The sequence below is a fragment of the Gobio gobio genome (genome assembly GCF_949357685.1).
Source record: "Gobio gobio genome assembly, chromosome: 25".
NCBI classification, from domain to species: domain Eukaryota; kingdom Metazoa; phylum Chordata; class Actinopteri; order Cypriniformes; family Gobionidae; genus Gobio; species Gobio gobio.
In genome coordinates, this window is record NC_137121.1 from 27,705,293 (window position 1) to 27,725,702 (window position 20,410).

Consider the following 20,410-nt stretch of genomic DNA (forward strand, 5'->3'; position numbering starts at 1 on the left):
ATTGAATAAATGCTTTATTTATAATGAGGACAATGTTTAAGCTATGAAACCTGCAGGATGTTTTAATGGTACAAAAACTTTGTTAAGATTTGTCATGTCATCATGACCCCTTTAATTTCTGTTCTTCAATGTTTAGATTGGAAACATTGTTTTTGAATTGGCATTTTCATCTGTCATCATGACCTCTTTAATTTCTAATATTCAATGTTTAGATTAGAAACATTGTTTTTGAATTGGCATTTATGGACATTTATGTACAATTTATGGAACAATTTTGACAAGGTTTTCTCATTTTTTCCTACAGCGATATATATGTTTTGCATACGCCCCTGAAGTGAAGCCCCCGGAGGATTTACAGGACCTGGGGGTTCGATTTCTGCAGCCGTTTGTAAACCTGCTGTCCAAAAGCACATACTGGTGGATGAACACCTTCATCACTTCAGCGCACAGACGCCCCATCGATCTGAAGGTCATTGGCAGGCTACCAATCGCTATGAGAGCTCTAACAAACTACCTGAGGCTCCGTGAGGCCTTTGAAACCCAGAAGGTACAAGAATCTGTCATATTTTTTTTTTTTATTTCAATTTATATTTTTACTATTACTGTTTTCAGGCAAAATTCCTTTCTTTTCTGTCACAATTTAAGAATATGACTCCAAACAGTGAGTAAAAAAAATGAGTACTAGTAGTAACTGTAGTATTTGCGCACAATTTTAGCATTATAGAGTTCTGCAGTGATAATGTATTTTAGGCCAACTTGTAATTTACCATCTCCCTGCTTCCCTTGACAAAACCACAGTAATTTTGTCATTGGCTTTTGACCATTAATGAAAATAAGCTCTTTGACCAACAAAGGTTTATGGTTCTTACTCATTTTGTTCATCATGATCATTTTCACAAATGAACATGACTTTTTGAAGTAAAAAGCTAAACGTAGGCTACAAACAAGCTCCACCACGTTCACATGACTTTAATGTCACAACCATTAACTCTTTCCCTGCCATCGTGCTATGATAGTTAAGTAGCGAGTTGCGTCGTTATACGGGAAACGCACCCCTGAAAGGAAACACAATGAAACATAACATAACCCTGACATAAAAAAATGCAGAAATAGTGCTGAAGTAGTGTGGTATTTCATAAATAGTCATACTTCCTTTAATCAAAGACTCAAGTGTTTAAAAGAGTTCACACAAACACACACACACACACAAAAAACATATTCGGTAGTCTATTCTCTGTGGATTTGGGGATTGCTACTCTCTCTTTGATGATGATGAGGATGACGATGAAGTGAAAAGTCATGCACGTCCCAAACCACAGCAAGACAGATGTGGAATAATGAGGGTGCGTGTCTTCAAAACACTAAAAGACAGAAGATGATCCTTTTGTGCTGGGAACACAGTGACATTTTGACCCTCAGCGGGGTGAAGGACCTTTGTATCTTTGTGCTCGTGGGAATAAAGAGCATGTGATGTATGCGGTTGCATGTTTGGCGTTCAGCTCCAGGTGAACAGATATTGTGACAGTTCGTAACGTGACAGTTCTCACGTGCGGCACGTGCGTTGTGACATCTGGCACGTGCCATGTGATGAACTCCATTAGTAAAGGACATGATAAATGCTACATATGATTGATTCCAATTTTTGGTGCAATAATTCATGGTTTGTATCACATTTGGCTCCTTTCTGGTATGTAACAACCGCTTTTCACCATCCAATCAATTCCTAAATTATAAAATCAATCCATGCCCTACATTTTTCAGAAATGCACCAGTATAAATGTAAAACAGGGTTTCACATTGACTTAAGGAAATGTCGCCCCTTGTATCTCATATGCAGTAACTAAGCACAAAGATAACAAAACACAAGAAAATAAAAGAAGCAGCTGTTTAGTAAGGAAAAAATAAGCTAGAACGCTGCCTAAATAGCATTTTAAGTCATAGTGCCTTCAAGATTGTTACTAGATATAGGCAGCTCCAGAATAAATGCCTTTTGTGATAAATAATTTTATCTAAATTGCATAAATTACATATAATTCACAGATAAATCATGTGTATTGCAACAAACTCTCTCCTTTGTAAAAAAATTTAATTAAATGTCAATTTACGCTTGTAGTGTTTATCAGATCTTAAAAGTTTATATACATAGAATTTTTTTTTTTAACTGTATGTGCAGGTAATATAATATTAATGACATAAAAGGCCACTTAAAGGCACAATATGTACGATTTTAGATAAAAATATCCAAAAAACCACTAGAACAATGTTATATATTTTGATGGCCTGTGTACTGATATTTTCCCAGACGTTTCCAACAATGTTTAAAGAAAGATAAATCTGCTATTTTAACCAGGACACGGACCGTGTTTTTGTGTCACCTGTCAATTATGTCATATCTGCGCTATCCTTGATTTCCGGTAGAAACCATGGAAACAACAAAGACGCTTTAAATATATATTATGTGTTTCATGAAATATGTGAGCAACTGTTTGGATACATTTATCAACAGAAAACAAATTATTATTATACAGCTCAACACGGTTAGTCATATTGTTGAATCCCTTGTTTTACCATGAATACCATGTTTCTACCACATCTCAGAGACAACACTATTTTGTCAAGTGGCTAATATAGCATAATCTGAGAGAGCTTTCTCCATCATACAATATTTTCATTATTGTCATTTAGCAACAGTCATTTAGTCATCCACCTTTTATTAATATATTCTAATATCGCACAGAGTAGCGTTATAACTTTCAACTCACTCAAATGTATTTAGTTTGATTGTTTTAAGCTTCTAAAACAGCGCTGTGTTACCCCACCTACACAACGAATAGAGCGGAAGCGGCGACTTGCAGAATAAAAGCTCAGAGACCGGTGTTTTGCGCAGGTAATTCTCTCCCACGGCACTCGGCGTGCCCTGCTTCATACCATGGTAACTTTAATAAAACTATAATACATTCGCTCATTCTTGAACATGATTTCTGTCCGTCGGATTGCTTTCCATCGGCTGTGGCGGTGAAGAGTCAAGACCTACAACTCCCATGATTCCACGCTCATTCACGGCATCATCAAGTTGCGTCCGTTGTTTTGAATAAGCGACCTCTAGCGGTGAAACTTACATACTGTGCCTTTAGATGTTCTTAAAGAGAGTACACTTTCATGACGGTTCCTTAACACATTTAAGAACACTTTTAAAATGACATTTTAAATCATTATGTTTTAATAATCTTTTGTTTTGCTTTAAAGAAGTAAACTTTTTTGAGGCATTGACTAACATGACAAAACACATTTTAAGTGTTACATTTTAGTTCACCATAAATGCTTGTCTGTAAATTCGGCAGTACGCTTTTATTATATTTGAAAGACAATAGAAGTAATTAAGAAATTGCATTCAATTTGCACTTAACTATATATTTTTTAAATTAATTATTTGCATAAAAAGTACTCTTTTTAATTCATCCAAGATTATGAAACAGTTGCTGGAGTTGCTTATGTAGAACATTTGATTAGGGTGCTTGAAGTCACTTGAAGGAGTGAATGAAAAGGAGTGAGTGAATTCGGACAGCCGTTGTGGTACATCAGCTGTACACTCTTTTTTGCGGTGCAATGTTGGTATGAATAAGTGCACACAATAACGTCCACTATTGTTTCGATCACCACTACAAATGGCTGTTCCCTCAAATAGTGCCCTATTTCGGTCTAGTCTTTCTATAGCTGTTATGTTGGTGCGTTATTTCTGTTCACCAGCATTTTTGTTTTGTAGCTTTGTAGTAAACCTACTGCATTTGGAGCCATCTCTCCCTTGTTTCTGAATTCGCCTGCGTCACAATCATTTCTAAATTCGCCTGCGTCACATTCACTAGGTTTTCGATCAGAGATATTGTGACTTCCACCTTTGAAATACAGTGAATAATTTGGATGCATTCAAGAAAATCTTGATTCAATAAATATCTGTCTCCAGGTTATGAGCGTTAACTCCAACTGTTAAAAAAAATTGTTAAATGAGATAAGGTTGATATTAAATATAAATATTCTATGAAAAAACTGGTTGTTTTGGCTACATACTGAAATAAGGTTAATAAATTGAAGCACTAAAATAAAATTACAAATAAATCAAACCTAAATAGCAAAATAAAATAAAACACTAATAAAAATGACAAAAGGACATAAAAAACTTTTTTTATTAAAATGGAAACTGGAAATATAAAATCTAATATAAAAAATTGTAATAATAAATATATTAATACAAATAATGTCTTTATTTTTCTGTTATATATTCAGAGGCCTCAAGGCTCTCATCCGCAGGGGTCCAAGTGGATCTGGACGGCTCTGCGACAGGCTTTCGGAAGGAACCTGCTCCTCAGCATCACTTACCGTTTCCTGGCGGATCTTCTTGGCTTTGCAGGCCCGCTCTGCATCTCAGGCATCGTGCACCATCTCAGTAAAGAGAACCACACCATTCTGCCACCGGTAAGAGCATTTCTGTCTTTTGAACCCATCTAAGCCACATTAAAACAACCAATCATTTTTTTTTCAGTATTTGTGTTGTTTACTTACTAGTCAGTTTGAGTTTTTTTGAAGGTACAATTAGAAACCGTTGCAGTGAGGGACTGACTTCAGGTCATGGCTACATCTTTCATGTAACTTCATCTTTTCACATTTTCTGTAACAAAGCATTTTACCGCCATGCAGCTGTCATCAATTATTAAATAGTTGAACAGCATTCTGCCTGGCTCTCAGATGTCGGATGTTTAGACGTCTTTGTATGATATAATCTACTTCACTACATAGGCAAAAAACACTGATGCAAGATGACTGTAAGATGAAATTAAAGAATGAATGGAATAAATGTATGGATAGAAAAACTGCATAGAAAAATCCATGGCCATCATTTATTTGTTTATTTATGAATGAATGAATGAATGTTTGACTGAATGAATGAATGAATGAATGAATACATGGAATAAATGTGTGAATGGAGTGAATGAATGAATGAACGAACGAATGAATGAACGAACGAATGAACGTACGTATGGAATAAATGAATTAAGTAATGAATGAATGAATGAAGTAAAGTAATGAAGTAAAGTAATGAAGTAAAGTAAAGTAGAATGAAGTAAAGTATGAATGAATGAATGAATGAATGAATGAATGAATGAATGAATGAATGAATGAATGAATGAATGAATGAATGAAAGTAAGAATGAAGGAATGAATGAAGTAAAGTATGAATGAATGAATGAAGTAAAGTATGAATAAATGAATGAATGAAGTAAAGTATGAATGAATGAATGAATGAAGTAAAGAATGAATGAATGAATGAATGAATGAATGAATGAATGAATGAATAAATGAATGAATGAATGAATGAATGAATGAATGAATGAATGAAGTAAAGAATGAATGAATGAATGAATGAATGAATGAATGAAGTAAAGAATGAATGAATGAATGAATGAATGAATGAATGAATGAATGAATTAATTAAGTAAAGTATGAATGAAGTAAAGAATGAATGAATGAATGAAGTAAAGTATGAATGAATGAAGTAGCGTAAGAATGAATGAATGAATGAATGAAGTAAAGTATGAATGAATGAATGAATGAAGTAAAGTATGAATGAATGAATGAATGAATGAATGAATGAATGAATGAATGAATTAAGTAAAGTATGAATGAATGAATGAATGAATGAATGAAGTAAAGAATGAATGAATGAATGAAGTAAAGTATGAATGAATGAAGTAGCGTAAGAATGAATGAATGAATGAATGAATGAATGAAGTAAAGTATGAATGAATGAATAAATGAATGAAGTAAAGTATAAATGAATGAATGAATGAATTAATGAATTAATTAATGAATTAACGAATGAAAGTAATGAATGGATGAATGAAGTAAAGTAATGAATGAATAAAGTAAAGTAAAGGAATGCATGAATGAATGAAGTAAAGTAAAGTAATGAATAAACTAAAGTAAAGTAATGAGTGAAGTAAAGTAAAGTAATGAATGGAGTAATGAATAAATGAATGTATGGAATAAACAAATGAAGTAATGAATGAATGAATGAATGAAGTATAGTAAAGTGAAGTAAAGTAAAGTAATAACAAATGGAGTAATGATTGAATGAAGTAAAGTATGAATGAATGAATGAAGTAAAGTATGAATTAATGAATGAAGTAAAGTATGAATTAATGAATGAATGAATGAAGTAAAGTATGAATGAATAAATGAATGAATGAATGAATGAATGAATGAATGAATGAAGTAAAGTATGAATGAATGAATGAATGAGTGAAGTAAAGTATGAATGAATGAATGAATGAGTGAAGTAAAGTATGAATGAATGAATGAATGAGTGAATGAAGTACAGTATGAATGAATAAATGAATGAATTAAGTAACGTATGAATGAATGAATGAATGAATGAAGTAAAGTATGAATGAATGAATGAATGAGTGAATGAAGTACAGTATGAATGAATAAATGAATGAATTAAGTAACGTATGAATGAATGAATGAAGTAAAGTATGAATGAATGAATAAATGAATGAAGTAAAGTATGAATGAATGAATGAATGAATGAAGTAAAGTATAAATGAATGAATGAATTAAAGTAAAGTAAAGTAAAGGAATGAATGAATGAAGGTAAAGTAGAGTAATGAATAAACTAAATTAAAGTAATGAGTAAAGTAAAGTAAAGTAAAGTAATGAATGAAGTAATGAATGAATGAATGTATGGAATAAACAAATGAAGTAATGAATGAATGAAGTATACTAAAGTAAAGTAATGAACGAATGGAGTAATGAATGAATGAAGTAAAGTAAAGTAATGAATGAATAAAGTAAAGTAAAGTAATGAATGAAGTAATGTATGTATGGAATAATGAATGAATGAATAAAAGTAAAGTGACGAAAAAGTAAAGTAATGAATGAAGTAATGAATGAATGAATGTATGGAATAAACGAATGAAGTAATGAGTGAATGAATGAAGTACAGTAAAGTAAAGTAATGAATGAATGAATGAAGTAAAGTAGGGTAAAGTAATGAATGAAGTAAAGTAAAGTAATGAATGAATGAAGTAAAGTAAAGTAAAGTAAAGGAATGAATGAATGAATGAATGAATGAATGAATGAATGAATGAATGAATGAATGAATGAATGAATGAATGAATGAATGAATGAATAGTAAAGTAAAGTAAAGTAATAAATGAAGTAAAGTAAAGTAAAGTAGAATGAATGAATGAATGAATGAATGAATGAATGAATGAATGAATGAATGAATGAATGAATGAATGAATAAAGTAAAGTAAAGTAAAGTAAAGTGAATGAATGAATGAATGAATGAACGAATGAATCAATGAAATTAACAAATTATGTAATGAATTAATAAAGTAATTAAGTAATGAATGAATGAATTTAATTAATGAATAAAGTAAGAAATTAATTAATTAATATATGAATGAATGAATGAATGAATGAATGAATGAAAGTAAGAATGAAGGAATGAATGAAGTAAAGTATGAATGAATGAATGAAGTAAAGTATGAATAAATGAATGAATGAAGTAAAGTATGAATGAATGAATGAATGAAGTAAAGAATGAATGAATGAATGAATGAATGAATGAATGAATGAATGAATGAATGAAGTAAAGAATGAATGAATGAATGAATGAATGAATGAAGTAAAGAATGAATGAATGAATGAATGAATGAATGAATGAATGAATGAATTAAGTAAAGTATGAATGAAGTAAAGAATGAATGAATGAATGAAGTAAAGTATGAATGAATGAAGTAGCGTAAGAATGAATGAATGAATGAATGAAGTAAAGTATGAATGAATGAATGAATGAAGTAAAGTATGAATGAATGAATGAATGAATGAATGAATGAATGAATGAATGAATGAATGAATTAAGTAAAGTATGAATGAATGAATGAATGAATGAATGAAGTAAAGAATGAATGAATGAATGAAGTAAAGTATGAATGAATGAAGTAGCGTAAGAATGAATGAATGAATGAATGAATGAATGAATGAAGTAAAGTATGAATGAATGAATAAATGAATGAAGTAAAGTATAAATGAATGAATGAATGAATTAATGAATTAATTAATGAATTAACGAATGAAAGTAATGAATGGATGAATGAAGTAAAGTAATGAATGAATAAAGTAAAGTAAAGGAATGCATGAATGAATGAAGTAAAGTAAAGTAATGAATAAACTAGTGCTGTCAGTTAAACGCGTTATTAACGGCGTTAACGCAAACCTATTTTAACGGCGTCAATTTTTTTATCGCGAGATTAACGTTCTTTTTGGTCTAACAAACTTTGTAGTTTTTTCACATGCTGTTGCAACAACTAGTAACGTTAGAAAAACTACAACACCACTCCGGATGTAGCTAGACCGGAACCAAAACATCAGGCACGCTGCGGCTGCCCGCACTCGTTTGGGCCATTAAAAGAGTAGACGTGGATGGCAAGCGTGAGACGCCGAAATGAGAAACGTATTAAGCCATGGTTTAACTCAGGGGTCTTCAACTAAAAGTGCTTGTCTTGAGCGCTGCTTTCTGCTCTGATGGTGCGTAGCCTACACACCAGACGCGAATGAAGCGTTTTGCGCGAGTGATTTAAGTCAATGCAAAGACGCAAATAGACATTCTGCGGCGCGGATTAAGCGGTGTGCATGTCGCGTCATTCGCGTCCGGTGTGAGCGCACCATCAGTCTCTTCTTCACTGCATGCTTGACCGCGCGTCTGGGTCTGAACGTAGTAACTGAGCATTGCAACGTTAACTGTTTCATTATGTCAAAAGGCTTCGCGGTCCGGATGGACGCATCTCGCGGTCCGGATTCGGACCGGAGTCCACTAGTTGGCGACCCCTGGTTTAACTGCACTATAGGCGGAGTCCTAGTTTACCTTGCATGTGCACTTTGTAATTTTATTTTATATCACCCTGTTTTGATCCCTTAGAAAGGGCTGTTGAAGGGGCTGTTTGTGCAACAAAGTATTTGTTTCACCCTTTTATTGATGGGCAGTGTTACATTGTGTGAGATTATTTGCTCCAAGTGAGAATGTTGGTGTGAAATCGAACACTAAAGTATGCCAATGTTGTTTTCAATAAAACAAACATTTGAACAAAGCAAGCCGATCCACTTTTCTATGTTGATAAGAGCATTAAAATAAGAAAAAATAATGGGACAAAAAGAAATCAAGGGACATTTAGAATAAATAAAAATGTGCGATTAATTGTGATTAATTGTGAGTTAACTATGACATTAATGCGATTAATCGCGATTAAATATTTTAATCGTTTGACAGCACTAGAATAAACTAAAGTAAAGTAATGAGTGAAGTAAAGTAAAGTAATGAATGGAGTAATGAATAAATGAATGTATGGAATAAACAAATGAAGTAATGAATGAATGAATGAATGAAGTATAGTAAAGTGAAGTAAAGTAAAGTAATAACAAATGGAGTAATGATTGAATGAAGTAAAGTATGAATGAATGAATGAAGTAAAGTATGAATTAATGAATGAAGTAAAGTATGAATTAATGAATGAATGAATGAAGTAAAGTATGAATGAATAAATGAATGAATGAATGAATGAATGAATGAATGAATGAATGAATGAAGTAAAGTATGAATGAATGAATGAATGAGTGAAGTAAAGTATGAATGAATGAATGAATGAGTGAAGTAAAGTATGAATGAATGAATGAATGAGTGAATGAAGTACAGTATGAATGAATAAATGAATGAATTAAGTAACGTATGAATGAATGAATGAATGAAGTAAAGTATGAATGAATGAATGAATGAGTGAATGAAGTACAGTATGAATGAATAAATGAATGAATTAAGTAACGTATGAATGAATGAATGAAGTAAAGTATGAATGAATGAATAAATGAATGAAGTAAAGTATGAATGAATGAATGAATGAATGAAGTAAAGTATAAATGAATGAATGAATTAAAGTAAAGTAAAGTAAAGGAATGAATGAATGAAGGTAAAGTAGAGTAATGAATAAACTAAATTAAAGTAATGAGTAAAGTAAAGTAAAGTAAAGTAATGAATGAAGTAATGAATGAATGAATGTATGGAATAAACAAATGAAGTAATGAATGAATGAAGTATACTAAAGTAAAGTAATGAACGAATGGAGTAATGAATGAATGAAGTAAAGTAAAGTAATGAATGAATAAAGTAAAGTAAAGTAATGAATGAAGTAATGTATGTATGGAATAATGAATGAATGAATAAAAGTAAAGTGACGAAAAAGTAAAGTAATGAATGAAGTAATGAATGAATGAATGTATGGAATAAACGAATGAAGTAATGAGTGAATGAATGAAGTACAGTAAAGTAAAGTAATGAATGAATGAATGAAGTAAAGTAGGGTAAAGTAATGAATGAAGTAAAGTAAAGTAATGAATGAATGAAGTAAAGTAAAGTAAAGGAATGAATGAATGAATGAATGAATGAATGAATGAATGAATGAATGAATGAATGAATGAATAGTAAAGTAAAGTAAAGTAATAAATGAAGTAAAGTAAAGTAAAGTAGAATGAATGAATGAATGAATGAATGAATGAATGAATGAATGAATGAATGAATAAAGTAAAGTAAAGTAAAGTAAAGTGAATGAATGAATGAATGAATGAACGAATGAATCAATGAAATTAACAAATTATGTAATTAATTAATAAAGTAATTAAGTAATGAATGAATGAATTTAATTAATGAATAAAGTAAGAAATTAATTAATTAATATATGAAGGAAGGAAGGAAGGAAGGAAGGAAGGAAGGAAGGAAGGAAGGAAGGAAGGAAGGAAGGAAGGAAGGAAGGAAGGATGGCTGGATGGATGGATGGATGGATGGATGAATGGATCAGCAGTAGATGCTCCAGGGGGATGTTACAAAGGATGAAGAGACTTTAATATAGTAAATTCCACTTGGAACATGTAGGAGAATCCCAGAGAAGAAGCTTAGAAAATAACCACACTTAACATAAACAATACCGGACAATGAAACAAAGGAAACTTATATATAAAACATTTGTAATGTTCTAGCACTAATGTATAATGCAGTTAATGGAGAAGATAATATTTCATTGTTTAAAAATTCCTTTTTGTTGCTTGGGGAAAAAGTCAAAGGTTTCGAGAACAAAATCCAAAATCCTGTTTCTGGGGACACACTTCTGCTCAAAGTAATAACTGACTGTCTTTATTAATTTATAAACATGGCATATTCAAAGATGGCTTCTAATAGAGAAAACAAATGTGTTGTTCAGGGTCACAGTTCTATAATTTTTCATATGTATTCAGAAATTGTACTCACTTGCCAATGGCAAACTTTAATGACTTTAGATTGGGTATTTTCTCATCATTTTGGATCATTTTGCACATTTGTATAGTATCAAATGCAGCGAGGAGACTTTTATTTTTCTGTCCACTGCGTTTCTTTTCATTGGTTTAATTTATTTATTTCTTGTTGCTCTAATCTTTAATTACATGATATATTTATATAATAGAGTTATAATGAGTTCCTGTACTCTCTTATTAGAGGGAGATTGCTGATTGGTGACAGGGTAGGGCCCTTGTAGGAAAAGACAAGCATTATCATTAAAATGTTAGCTAAATGTATAGAGGATTGTCAAGGCTTGTGAAGCTAAATGGTTTGGTGTGTTGCAGGTGAAGCATCTTGGAATGTATTTCATCTCCTCCCAGGAGTTCCTCGCCAATGCTTACGTCCTAGCCGTGCTCCTGTTCTTCGCCCTGCTCCTCCAGAGAACTTTCCTCCAGGCCTCCTACTACGTTGCCATCGAGACTGGAATCAACTTGAGAGGAGCCATTCAGGTCAGCACAACGGTCTATCGATCCATCCGCAAAAAACAGGCAATGGGCCCTATTTTAACCATTTAAGTACATGTTCGCACCAGGGCTCCAGACTAACTTTTTTCACTAGGAGCACAGTGGCCCCCAACTGAAAATTTTAGGGGCACAACCAGAAATTTTAGGGGCGCACACCGTAAATCAACATGCTAACCAAATCTACTAATTTCCACTGTATTACTGATAGGGATTGGTATCGTTAAGGGTTTAATGGTATTACTACTCTTACCGATACTGCTTATCGGTACTTTAACAGTATTCTTACCTGTTCTTTTTATTATACTTTATTTTTTTATTTAAAAAAAAAAACATAATTAAGAACATAATTAACATGGCTTTATAATCTGAAAAGTAAAATATATATAGCAAAAGAAACCGCAAAGTTTGAACAAAAATATAAAACATCTATGTGTAAATGGACCAGTGTGCAGGCATTCGGAAGGTCTGCTAACATTAATATTACAGTAAAGAACAAACCTACAAAGAAATCTAATAAAGTAATGAAATGTAAAATAACACTGCATAGTTTTCACTGTATAAATTGATATATTAATGCTTATAAAAGCTAAAGTTATTAATTCAAGAGATGTGAATATTTTCTATTTGCCTTTTGTTCGATTCGAAGTAATGGCTCAATCGTCAGCAGGTTTATTAGACGCTGCCCCTTTAAGACCGATCAAATGTAGAACTAATAATATCATATTCTCCTATTTCTCCAAACTATTTACGCCCATTTAAGATATAAACTGTTAAAATAACTACTCTCCAATCTGGTTATTTTGGTACCGGCTGTTTGTTGTTTATTTGATGGTTTAGACGCGCACACAAAGCCTAAAATATAAAGTGCAAGTCGGTCCATTTCGCAGCACACACACATAAGCCGCATTGAAGTTGGAAACAGCGTCTCTTGCGCGGATTATTGTGCATTTAATAGCTCTTTATTATCAAACACATTCCGCAGTTTAGCAACAGTAGAGACTGCAGTTTACAACAATCACTGATTCTGACGTTTAGTTTAGGTTTAAGGAGAAATGACAGCGCAAGGCTGTGAAGGGAAGTATGTCGCGCTCGACGGAACACGGCTATAGGAATAGTTTTACCTCATACCATCTTTTTATAATTCTTGGAAGCCAACATTTAAAATAAAATTCGATTAATATCACAGCACATCCCTAAAGTTTAAGCAGACTAAACTTTTGTTTAGTTCTTGGCCATCGTCACTCATTAAGCTGACTGTGGTGTTGTGTTGGCGGTAGCTCGCTTTCTCTCTCTTCTGGATTGCGAATGGCAAAAATGCATCACGGACAAATGGTTTAATATTCTCTCATATAGAAACGGCTGGCAAAGATAGAATTTGCCAGACATAACGTCTATCAATTATAATTAGTACGTGTATTTTCTTAATTTCTCCAGTACCGAGAGCAGACAAATTTACTGGTCGCACATGTGCGACTGGAATTCAGTAGCACACTCTCAAATTTTAGTCGCGAAATGCGACCATTTAGTCGCACTCTGGAGCCCTGCGCACAGCGCAAGTGCACTTAGAGAGGCGTGTCCGAATACACTTTTGCTAGTTTAACGACGGGAAAAATGGTTGGCGCATGGTCTAAAAGGATTGTCCTTATTCTCTTAATGAGTCATGGGTGTGTTTTGGGTGTAACGTGAAATAAACCAATCAGAGTCTCATCTCCCATTCCCTTTAAAAGCCAGTTGTGCTTGCATCATGGCGGAATTTGGAAGAGAAACGCTGAATGCTTCTCCAGAGAGGAATTCTTTTATTTTTAATATTTGGCATGTTTGTGTGCTGCTGCGCATCCCTGTGTGTGTAATAAGCAGAGTTTACGCGCATTGTGCACCTGCCTATGTTATGGTCCTGCCTCGCTAGTTTTTCTGTCAGTTCTAAGCTTTACATTTATTTTCTATTGTTTTTTTGCAGTTTTCTTTGTTGCTGATTTTTTTTAGTCTAGTCAAGTTTTCAGTCTTTATTTTGCTCTAGTTTTCCCAAGTTAAATTTTTTTATTTCTCTTGTTTTACTTTTATTGTTAACTACTCTTTTATGTTCTTTGTTTGCTAGTTCTAGTTATTAATTTTAGAATTTAATTATGTTGTCCTTTTGCTAGTTCCAGTTATATTTAGTTTCTTTTTTGTTTTGTTAGCTCTTGTTGTCTTGTCCTGAGTCTCGTCTAGTTTACCTATTTAAATCGTTAGCATTCCTATTATTAGGGACCAAGCACCAAAGGTGCGGAGGCACCTATTGTAATCGTTAGATTTCTTATTATTATTCCGCCATTGGAGTCTATGGCAGCCCATAGAACCGCTTGCGGAAAAGTTATGAAATTTGGTATACTGATAGAGGTCAGTACCAATAGTAACCACAACAAATTTGGAGACTCTAACTCATTCCCTCTAGCGCCGATTCGATTGCACCCTATGACGTCATTTTCCGTTATGTAAATTTTCCCGCCATTTTGGATTTTCTGAAAAACCTACTTTTTCGAACTCCTCCTATGCCGTTGCTCCGATTTTCACGAAAATTAGAACAGAACATCAGACCATGTTGACAAAAATATATGGAATTCAAGTTGATTTGTCAAATCGTTTTTGATAAACGTGCAAACAAATTTTACGTCGCTTTTGCGAAAACAGACTTAAGGCTGTATCTCCACAACACTTTATCGTATTCAAACCAAACTTGGTACATGTCATCACAAGCATGATTTGAAGTGACATGCAGTGTTTCGGCGCAGCACCACCTACCGGTCCGGAGATACAAAAAATGGCTATTTTTGCTTATAACTTTGGAACCGTTTGTTCAAAAATCATACATTTTGGCTATCGGCCATTTTGAATTATGTGATGAAATGCTGTATTTAATGAACACATGAACGGATTGTTACGAAACTCAGTATGGGTCATCACCACGGTGCCCTGAAGGAGCCTGAGAAGTTTCGAAACAGCGCCACCTAGTGGAGATTTTTTTCCCCAAATGTTTATAACTTTGGGTTTGGTTGACTTATTTTCATGGGAGTAATTTTTTTTGTCTCCTGAATCCTTGCCGAGTCCAACGATACCAGACTTGCCAGGTTTCTGCGTATGGTTTGTGCAGCGAGGTAATTTAGTGCTTAAAAAACGTTAGCTGATATCTTCGAAAATTTTCACCAAAATTGACACACAGATGTATGGGCTCACTTAAAAACAGACACTTTTTTGGCAGTGTCAGTGTACCTTGTCTTCTTTGCGCTTGGCCCCGGTAATGCCTGCTTACAACTATATTTTGTTCTCGTGTCTGTTCCTGCCCTGCCTCGCCCTGTTTCTGGAGTTCCCTGGCCACGAACTCTCACTGCCTGGCAGCAGTCTGATGCAGCAGTCTAACAAGCCTCTGGTTCTGTGAGTTTCTTTCTGGCAGCAAGACTGGGGCCACATCGGAGATCCACTACCAGCTTTGGGTCCTGTGCGCTCCTGCTTGGTGCTGCCTCTCAGGCACACTGTCCACCCAACAGTCTCCGTGGTCATCCTTCCTGTCAGTCCTCGTATCATCTGACCTACTGTTTGATCTGTTTCACGCCTCACTCTCCTGCTGTCTCTAGTCTTCAGTCTTGTTATTAAAAACCCCCTCATTGCTCATTTGTCTGGGTCCTTTCTCTTGAAGAGTCCTGACAGCCTAAAGCCGCATATTACTAACATGCCCTTTAAATAACAATGCTTGTTATCATCGTTTTCAGTTTCCTCACAATAGCAACGCACCAACAATGTGCCTGAACACACCTCGTTTTCAGACCAGCACGCCCATGGGTGAACAGATGGGCGCGAGTGCATTTGCTATTTAAACAACGTGGTGCTGGACGTGAAAATGATAACTGCGTCAGGCTGAAACTAGCAGCAAACAAAAAAAGGGCCCATAGATTTAAAGAACTTCAAATAATAAAATATTGATTTTTACTTCCAGACAAAGATCTTCAATAAAATAATGCGTCTCTGCACCTCCAACATGTCCATGGGTGGAATGACAGTGGGCCAGATTTGCAACCTCGTCGCCATAGACACCAACCAACTGATGTGGTTCTTCTTCTTGTGTCCTAACCTGTTCGCAATGCCAGTTCAGGTAAGCCTGAGGTACTTTATATATATATATATATGGAACTGTATATATTATTACATCCGCTCAGTATGCATGATGGGATTGCAACCATACCGCACACCACTGTACACCTCCTCATGTAATTATGGGTTGGAAACCTTCTGCTGTCTTGGCCGAAAGTGGCATTCCAACAAATGATTTTATATCTATGATGTTATCTGTACTTGACACACATAGGAAGAGATTTTGGGTTCAAAAGTCAAATTAATTCTGAAGTAAAATCTGATCTTAACTACTATTTTAGAGATATATGAATCTATTACCCTGCATTTTAGGATGATGTATAGTTAGTGCCCTTTTCTTTTATTTATATCAGAGATTATCAGCTGAATATCCAATGGCACTGTAGCAAGTTTAGTTTAGTTTAGTTTAGTTTAGTTTAGTTTAGTTTAGTTTAGTTTCGCTGGGTTTTTTTTTTGCTTTATTGTTTTGTTTTTTCAGTTTTTGCCATGAAGAGATAACCCTTTCGGTTCACATAATGGTTTCATTCAATTTTGAGAGGGATTTTTTTTCTCCTTTGTTTAATTATTGGATTTGGCAATATGTGTAGATGACTTTCATCATGTAAATGTATGCTCTTCCTTTCATTCACACACACAAAAAAATCTATCTGCATCAGAATGCACATGGAATGTAGACACATAACTCATGCATATGCAATAATTCAATAATAGAAAAGAACTTCCTCATCACGTTATGGATGTAATCTTACATATGAAGACTTCAGATGCAAAAGCCTCTAAGTCCGTCTGACGTTTTTCTTTAAAATAAGCATTTTTGTCAGGCTTCTATATGTAGGTTTCTACCTAAGTACCGGTACTTCTGAATGGGCTGAGGCTGGGATTTAGTGGGTTTGAAGTGAAAGTATTTTATGAACGTATACTATATGCGGAGAGCATTCACTCAGTATCGTTATCTCATTTTTGACCGAAGTGGCTTTTTAGATGCTTTTTCATATGTAAAAACCTGACCAGTAATTTATTTCCAGTCATTTCCCCCTTTTTTCCCTCAACAAGCTCACTATTACCTTTGAATGGCATGCCATGAGTTGGTCACACTCTAATGGATTCTGAGCTGAAGAAAACAAAATGTAAAAATGTTGCAAACCCACTCTGTATTCCTCTCACTCCTGCTATTGAATATTTCACCTGAGGTTAGACAGATCTTACGGAGGTATCTGACGTTTCACACTATTTTTAGTCTGTGTATGACAGTATTTTTGCCCTCGAAATCCTCATCTTGAAAAAAGGTTTTTGAGTTTTTTTGTGTGTCAGTGGGGCTCTTGATTGATGAGATTTAAGCGTCCACAATTAAATAAAAATGCAGTCGTTTGTGGAAGGTCAAAAATTTAGATTCAGATTACTCTTGAAAGTATGAGAGTATGTATTGACTAAGTCTCAAAAACAGGAAGTCGGTAAGACTAGGAAGATACGTTGAGCATGGCACGCTCCGCTCTTGGGGTTACTCCTGGCTGCCTTTGTGCAAACCTTGATTGGTTCCCTAAGGCTCCTTCTCTATTTTTAGTGAACAATGTTTTTTATTGCTGCATATATGTAGTACAAACCACATGCTCATCTTCTCCATAGGAAGACCAGGATGTAATATTCATAATATCTTAATATAGCATAATATAACAGATGTTTTCAAACTGGGGTTCAGGCCACAAGGGTGTCTGGGAAAAAATTAAAGGGGTTTGAGTTTGAAAGGGGTTTGAAAGTTAAAATGTTACTTTAATTATACAATTATAAATGTTAAACATATTTGTTTAACTCAATATTTTAATGATATTTGAGGAAAAACTGCTGTGAAAATAGAACTGGGCTCATCTGATTTTTTGTACAGGTGCGTTATTAGTATACTGAGTTTGGTCTCTTAATAACAGTGTCTTAGTACATTGAGCCACGTTAAGCGTTTTAGAATGTCCTCCCGGCTGAAGTTGTCCTTGTGTTAAAGGTCGTGTAATAACTTCTGTATGCTGGCAATAAACATTTTTGTAAGTGTGTCTATAATATGATATGCTAAACTGATTTTATTGCGGGTGCGGGTCGGGTGTCGGTTCTATTTTAAGCGGGTCGGGTCGGGTGCGGATTTTATTTAGTGCTGTTGTCGGAAAACGGTTCGGATGCGGTTTTAAGAGTACAGAGTAAACATTTCCCAGGTAGTTGTAATAATTTGCTTTGTTACAATGCTAATATAAAAGCTGATTATTTAATTTAGAACACTAGTCTATAATAGCGGGTAATATTTTGCTCACACTGTATAAATGGGTTTTTATACATGAAAATATACAGTGTGGTTCTTGGCATCAAAGAATGTAAAAAGCCCTAACTCTCCTGATGATAAAAATACCAGACAGATCTATATCACTTACTGTGACAAAAGTGCTACTGAATGTGAAAAGGATATCAAAAGTGCATTTTCCTCTTGGTTTCAGATCATAGTAGGAATCATCCTCCTTTACTACCTCCTGGGAATAAGTGCTTTGATAGGGGCCACGGTCATCACCCTCTTGGCTCCGGTGCAGTACTTTGTGGCCACCAAATTATCAGATGCACAGAAAAGCACATTGGTGAGCTTCTTTACTTTGTATAATGTCTTAAACTGCAAATACCGATTTTGTTTAAACACAGATGATATTTGTTCAGTAAAGCCAGAGCTTGTCCAAATGATAAGCCTGTCAAATATTGAGATTTGAAGCTCCCCTAGCATTGTAACTAATGTATAATGTATGTGACGGTGCTCAGGAGTATTCCAGTGAGCGGCTGAAGAAGACCAATGAATTGCTGCGGGGTATCAAGCTCTTGAAGCTGTATGCCTGGGAACACATCTTCTGCTCAAGCGTGGAGGAGACCCGGGGCAAGGAGCTCACCAGCCTGCAGAACTTTGCCCTGTACACATCCATATCCAGTAAGACTCCTTAGCTTTCACAGTTACCTCACAGAAGAATAGGGCAGACGTCCCAAAACGTTTCGCAATATAGTGTATATAAGAAGTGAAAAAGAGCTTTCAGTAGCTGTAAAAGTCCTAGAGCTGAAAGCCACAACCAGCTACATCTGGATGGAACTGGGTCAAAAACACGTGTAACTAAATCTGAAGCTTCTCAAGAATAGTGCGCATCGCTGAATCAATGTGGGCCGGTGCAGGAATGTGTCAACACGTCTTTGTGCATTATGAAATGAAATACCCTTGAGGTTTATAGTTATCAGCTATGAGGGATTGTATGGATTTAAGCTAGTCCATAAGGTACTAATTAACACCTGAACAGACATTCATGAGTTATGGATGCAGTCAAGTCTCATTTGCCCTCATTTAATGGAACGTGAAGGTGTAAATTTGTGAGAGTGATAGCGGGAAACATGCTTAAACCTCTCAACCATATCAGTTGCTCTAAATAATGAATGGGTTTGCTGCAAATAGCAATTACTTAATAGCGATTACCTAAACAGAATCTGGTATTTGTTCATTTACTTTCAACCAGTTTGTTCAGTAATTACCATATTGATTGAAGTATGTCAGCAGTCAGCTGGCAAACACTGTCTGAGTCTGCAGATACAGCATCCATCAGCAATCAGCAGCTTTTTGAATGTTCAGTTTCTGAATGAAACCAAATGTAGGATTCACTCAACTGTGGCACTTCCAACTCAAGCTGTTAAGAAGAGCAAGTGCATTCATGGAAATACACTTCTCACTATGCAGGTTGGAAGGAGGGCATGATTCTGTATTCAGGGCTCATTAACTGAATATTAGATATAATACATATATTTTTTTACCTCCTGCTGGCCCAGAACATACATACATACATACATACATACATACATACATACATACATACATCCATCCATCCATCCAATCTTACTCTTTATTCATTTTATTTATTTTCTTTTCATATGTTTATTGGTTTACTTGTTATTGTTTATTTTTATTTTACTTGTTTATTTATTTACTTTTTATTTTATATTTATTTTATTGGGTTACAATGCAAATATTTTTCATTAGAAATATAAATATTTTCGTTAAATCAATAAATCATGTTTTTTTTTTTACTTTATAAAATTTTTACTTTTCTTTATTTACTTATTTCTTTACTTATTCATAAATAAATACATTTATAATTTATAAATAGATTGTTTAACCCTTAATCGTCCCTTGGGGTCCAGCTGACCCCGCTGGACTTTTCCTCCTGCATTTTTAAAAAGTGTTCCCTTCATCTCAGGGCCATGAGACTCTGTGACTTTTCCTAAATAATCTATCTAAACATGCACAAAAAATCTGGGCTTAATTTGGTTGCTCTAAAGGTGTGTAAAAATTATTGACCCCACATTGAAAATGAATGGGAAAGTGTAAAAAATTATTTTATTTCACTTT

At 34.3% G+C, this 20,410-nt stretch overlaps 1 protein-coding gene across 1 annotated transcript in view; it reads left to right on the forward strand.

Moving 5' to 3' along the window:
• Nucleotides 1–20,410, forward strand: part of abcc8 (ATP-binding cassette, sub-family C (CFTR/MRP), member 8) — a 115,059-nt gene that overhangs the window by 19,035 nt on the left and 75,614 nt on the right. Inside the window, exons 6-11 of the mRNA XM_079809077.1 lie at nt 305–547; nt 4,282–4,470; nt 11,707–11,871; nt 15,854–16,009; nt 18,480–18,614; nt 18,790–18,952. Coding sequence (XP_079665203.1) covers nt 305–547; nt 4,282–4,470; nt 11,707–11,871; nt 15,854–16,009; nt 18,480–18,614; nt 18,790–18,952 — 1,051 coding nt within the window. The remainder of the gene's footprint in view (nt 1–304; nt 548–4,281; nt 4,471–11,706; nt 11,872–15,853; nt 16,010–18,479; nt 18,615–18,789; nt 18,953–20,410) is intronic.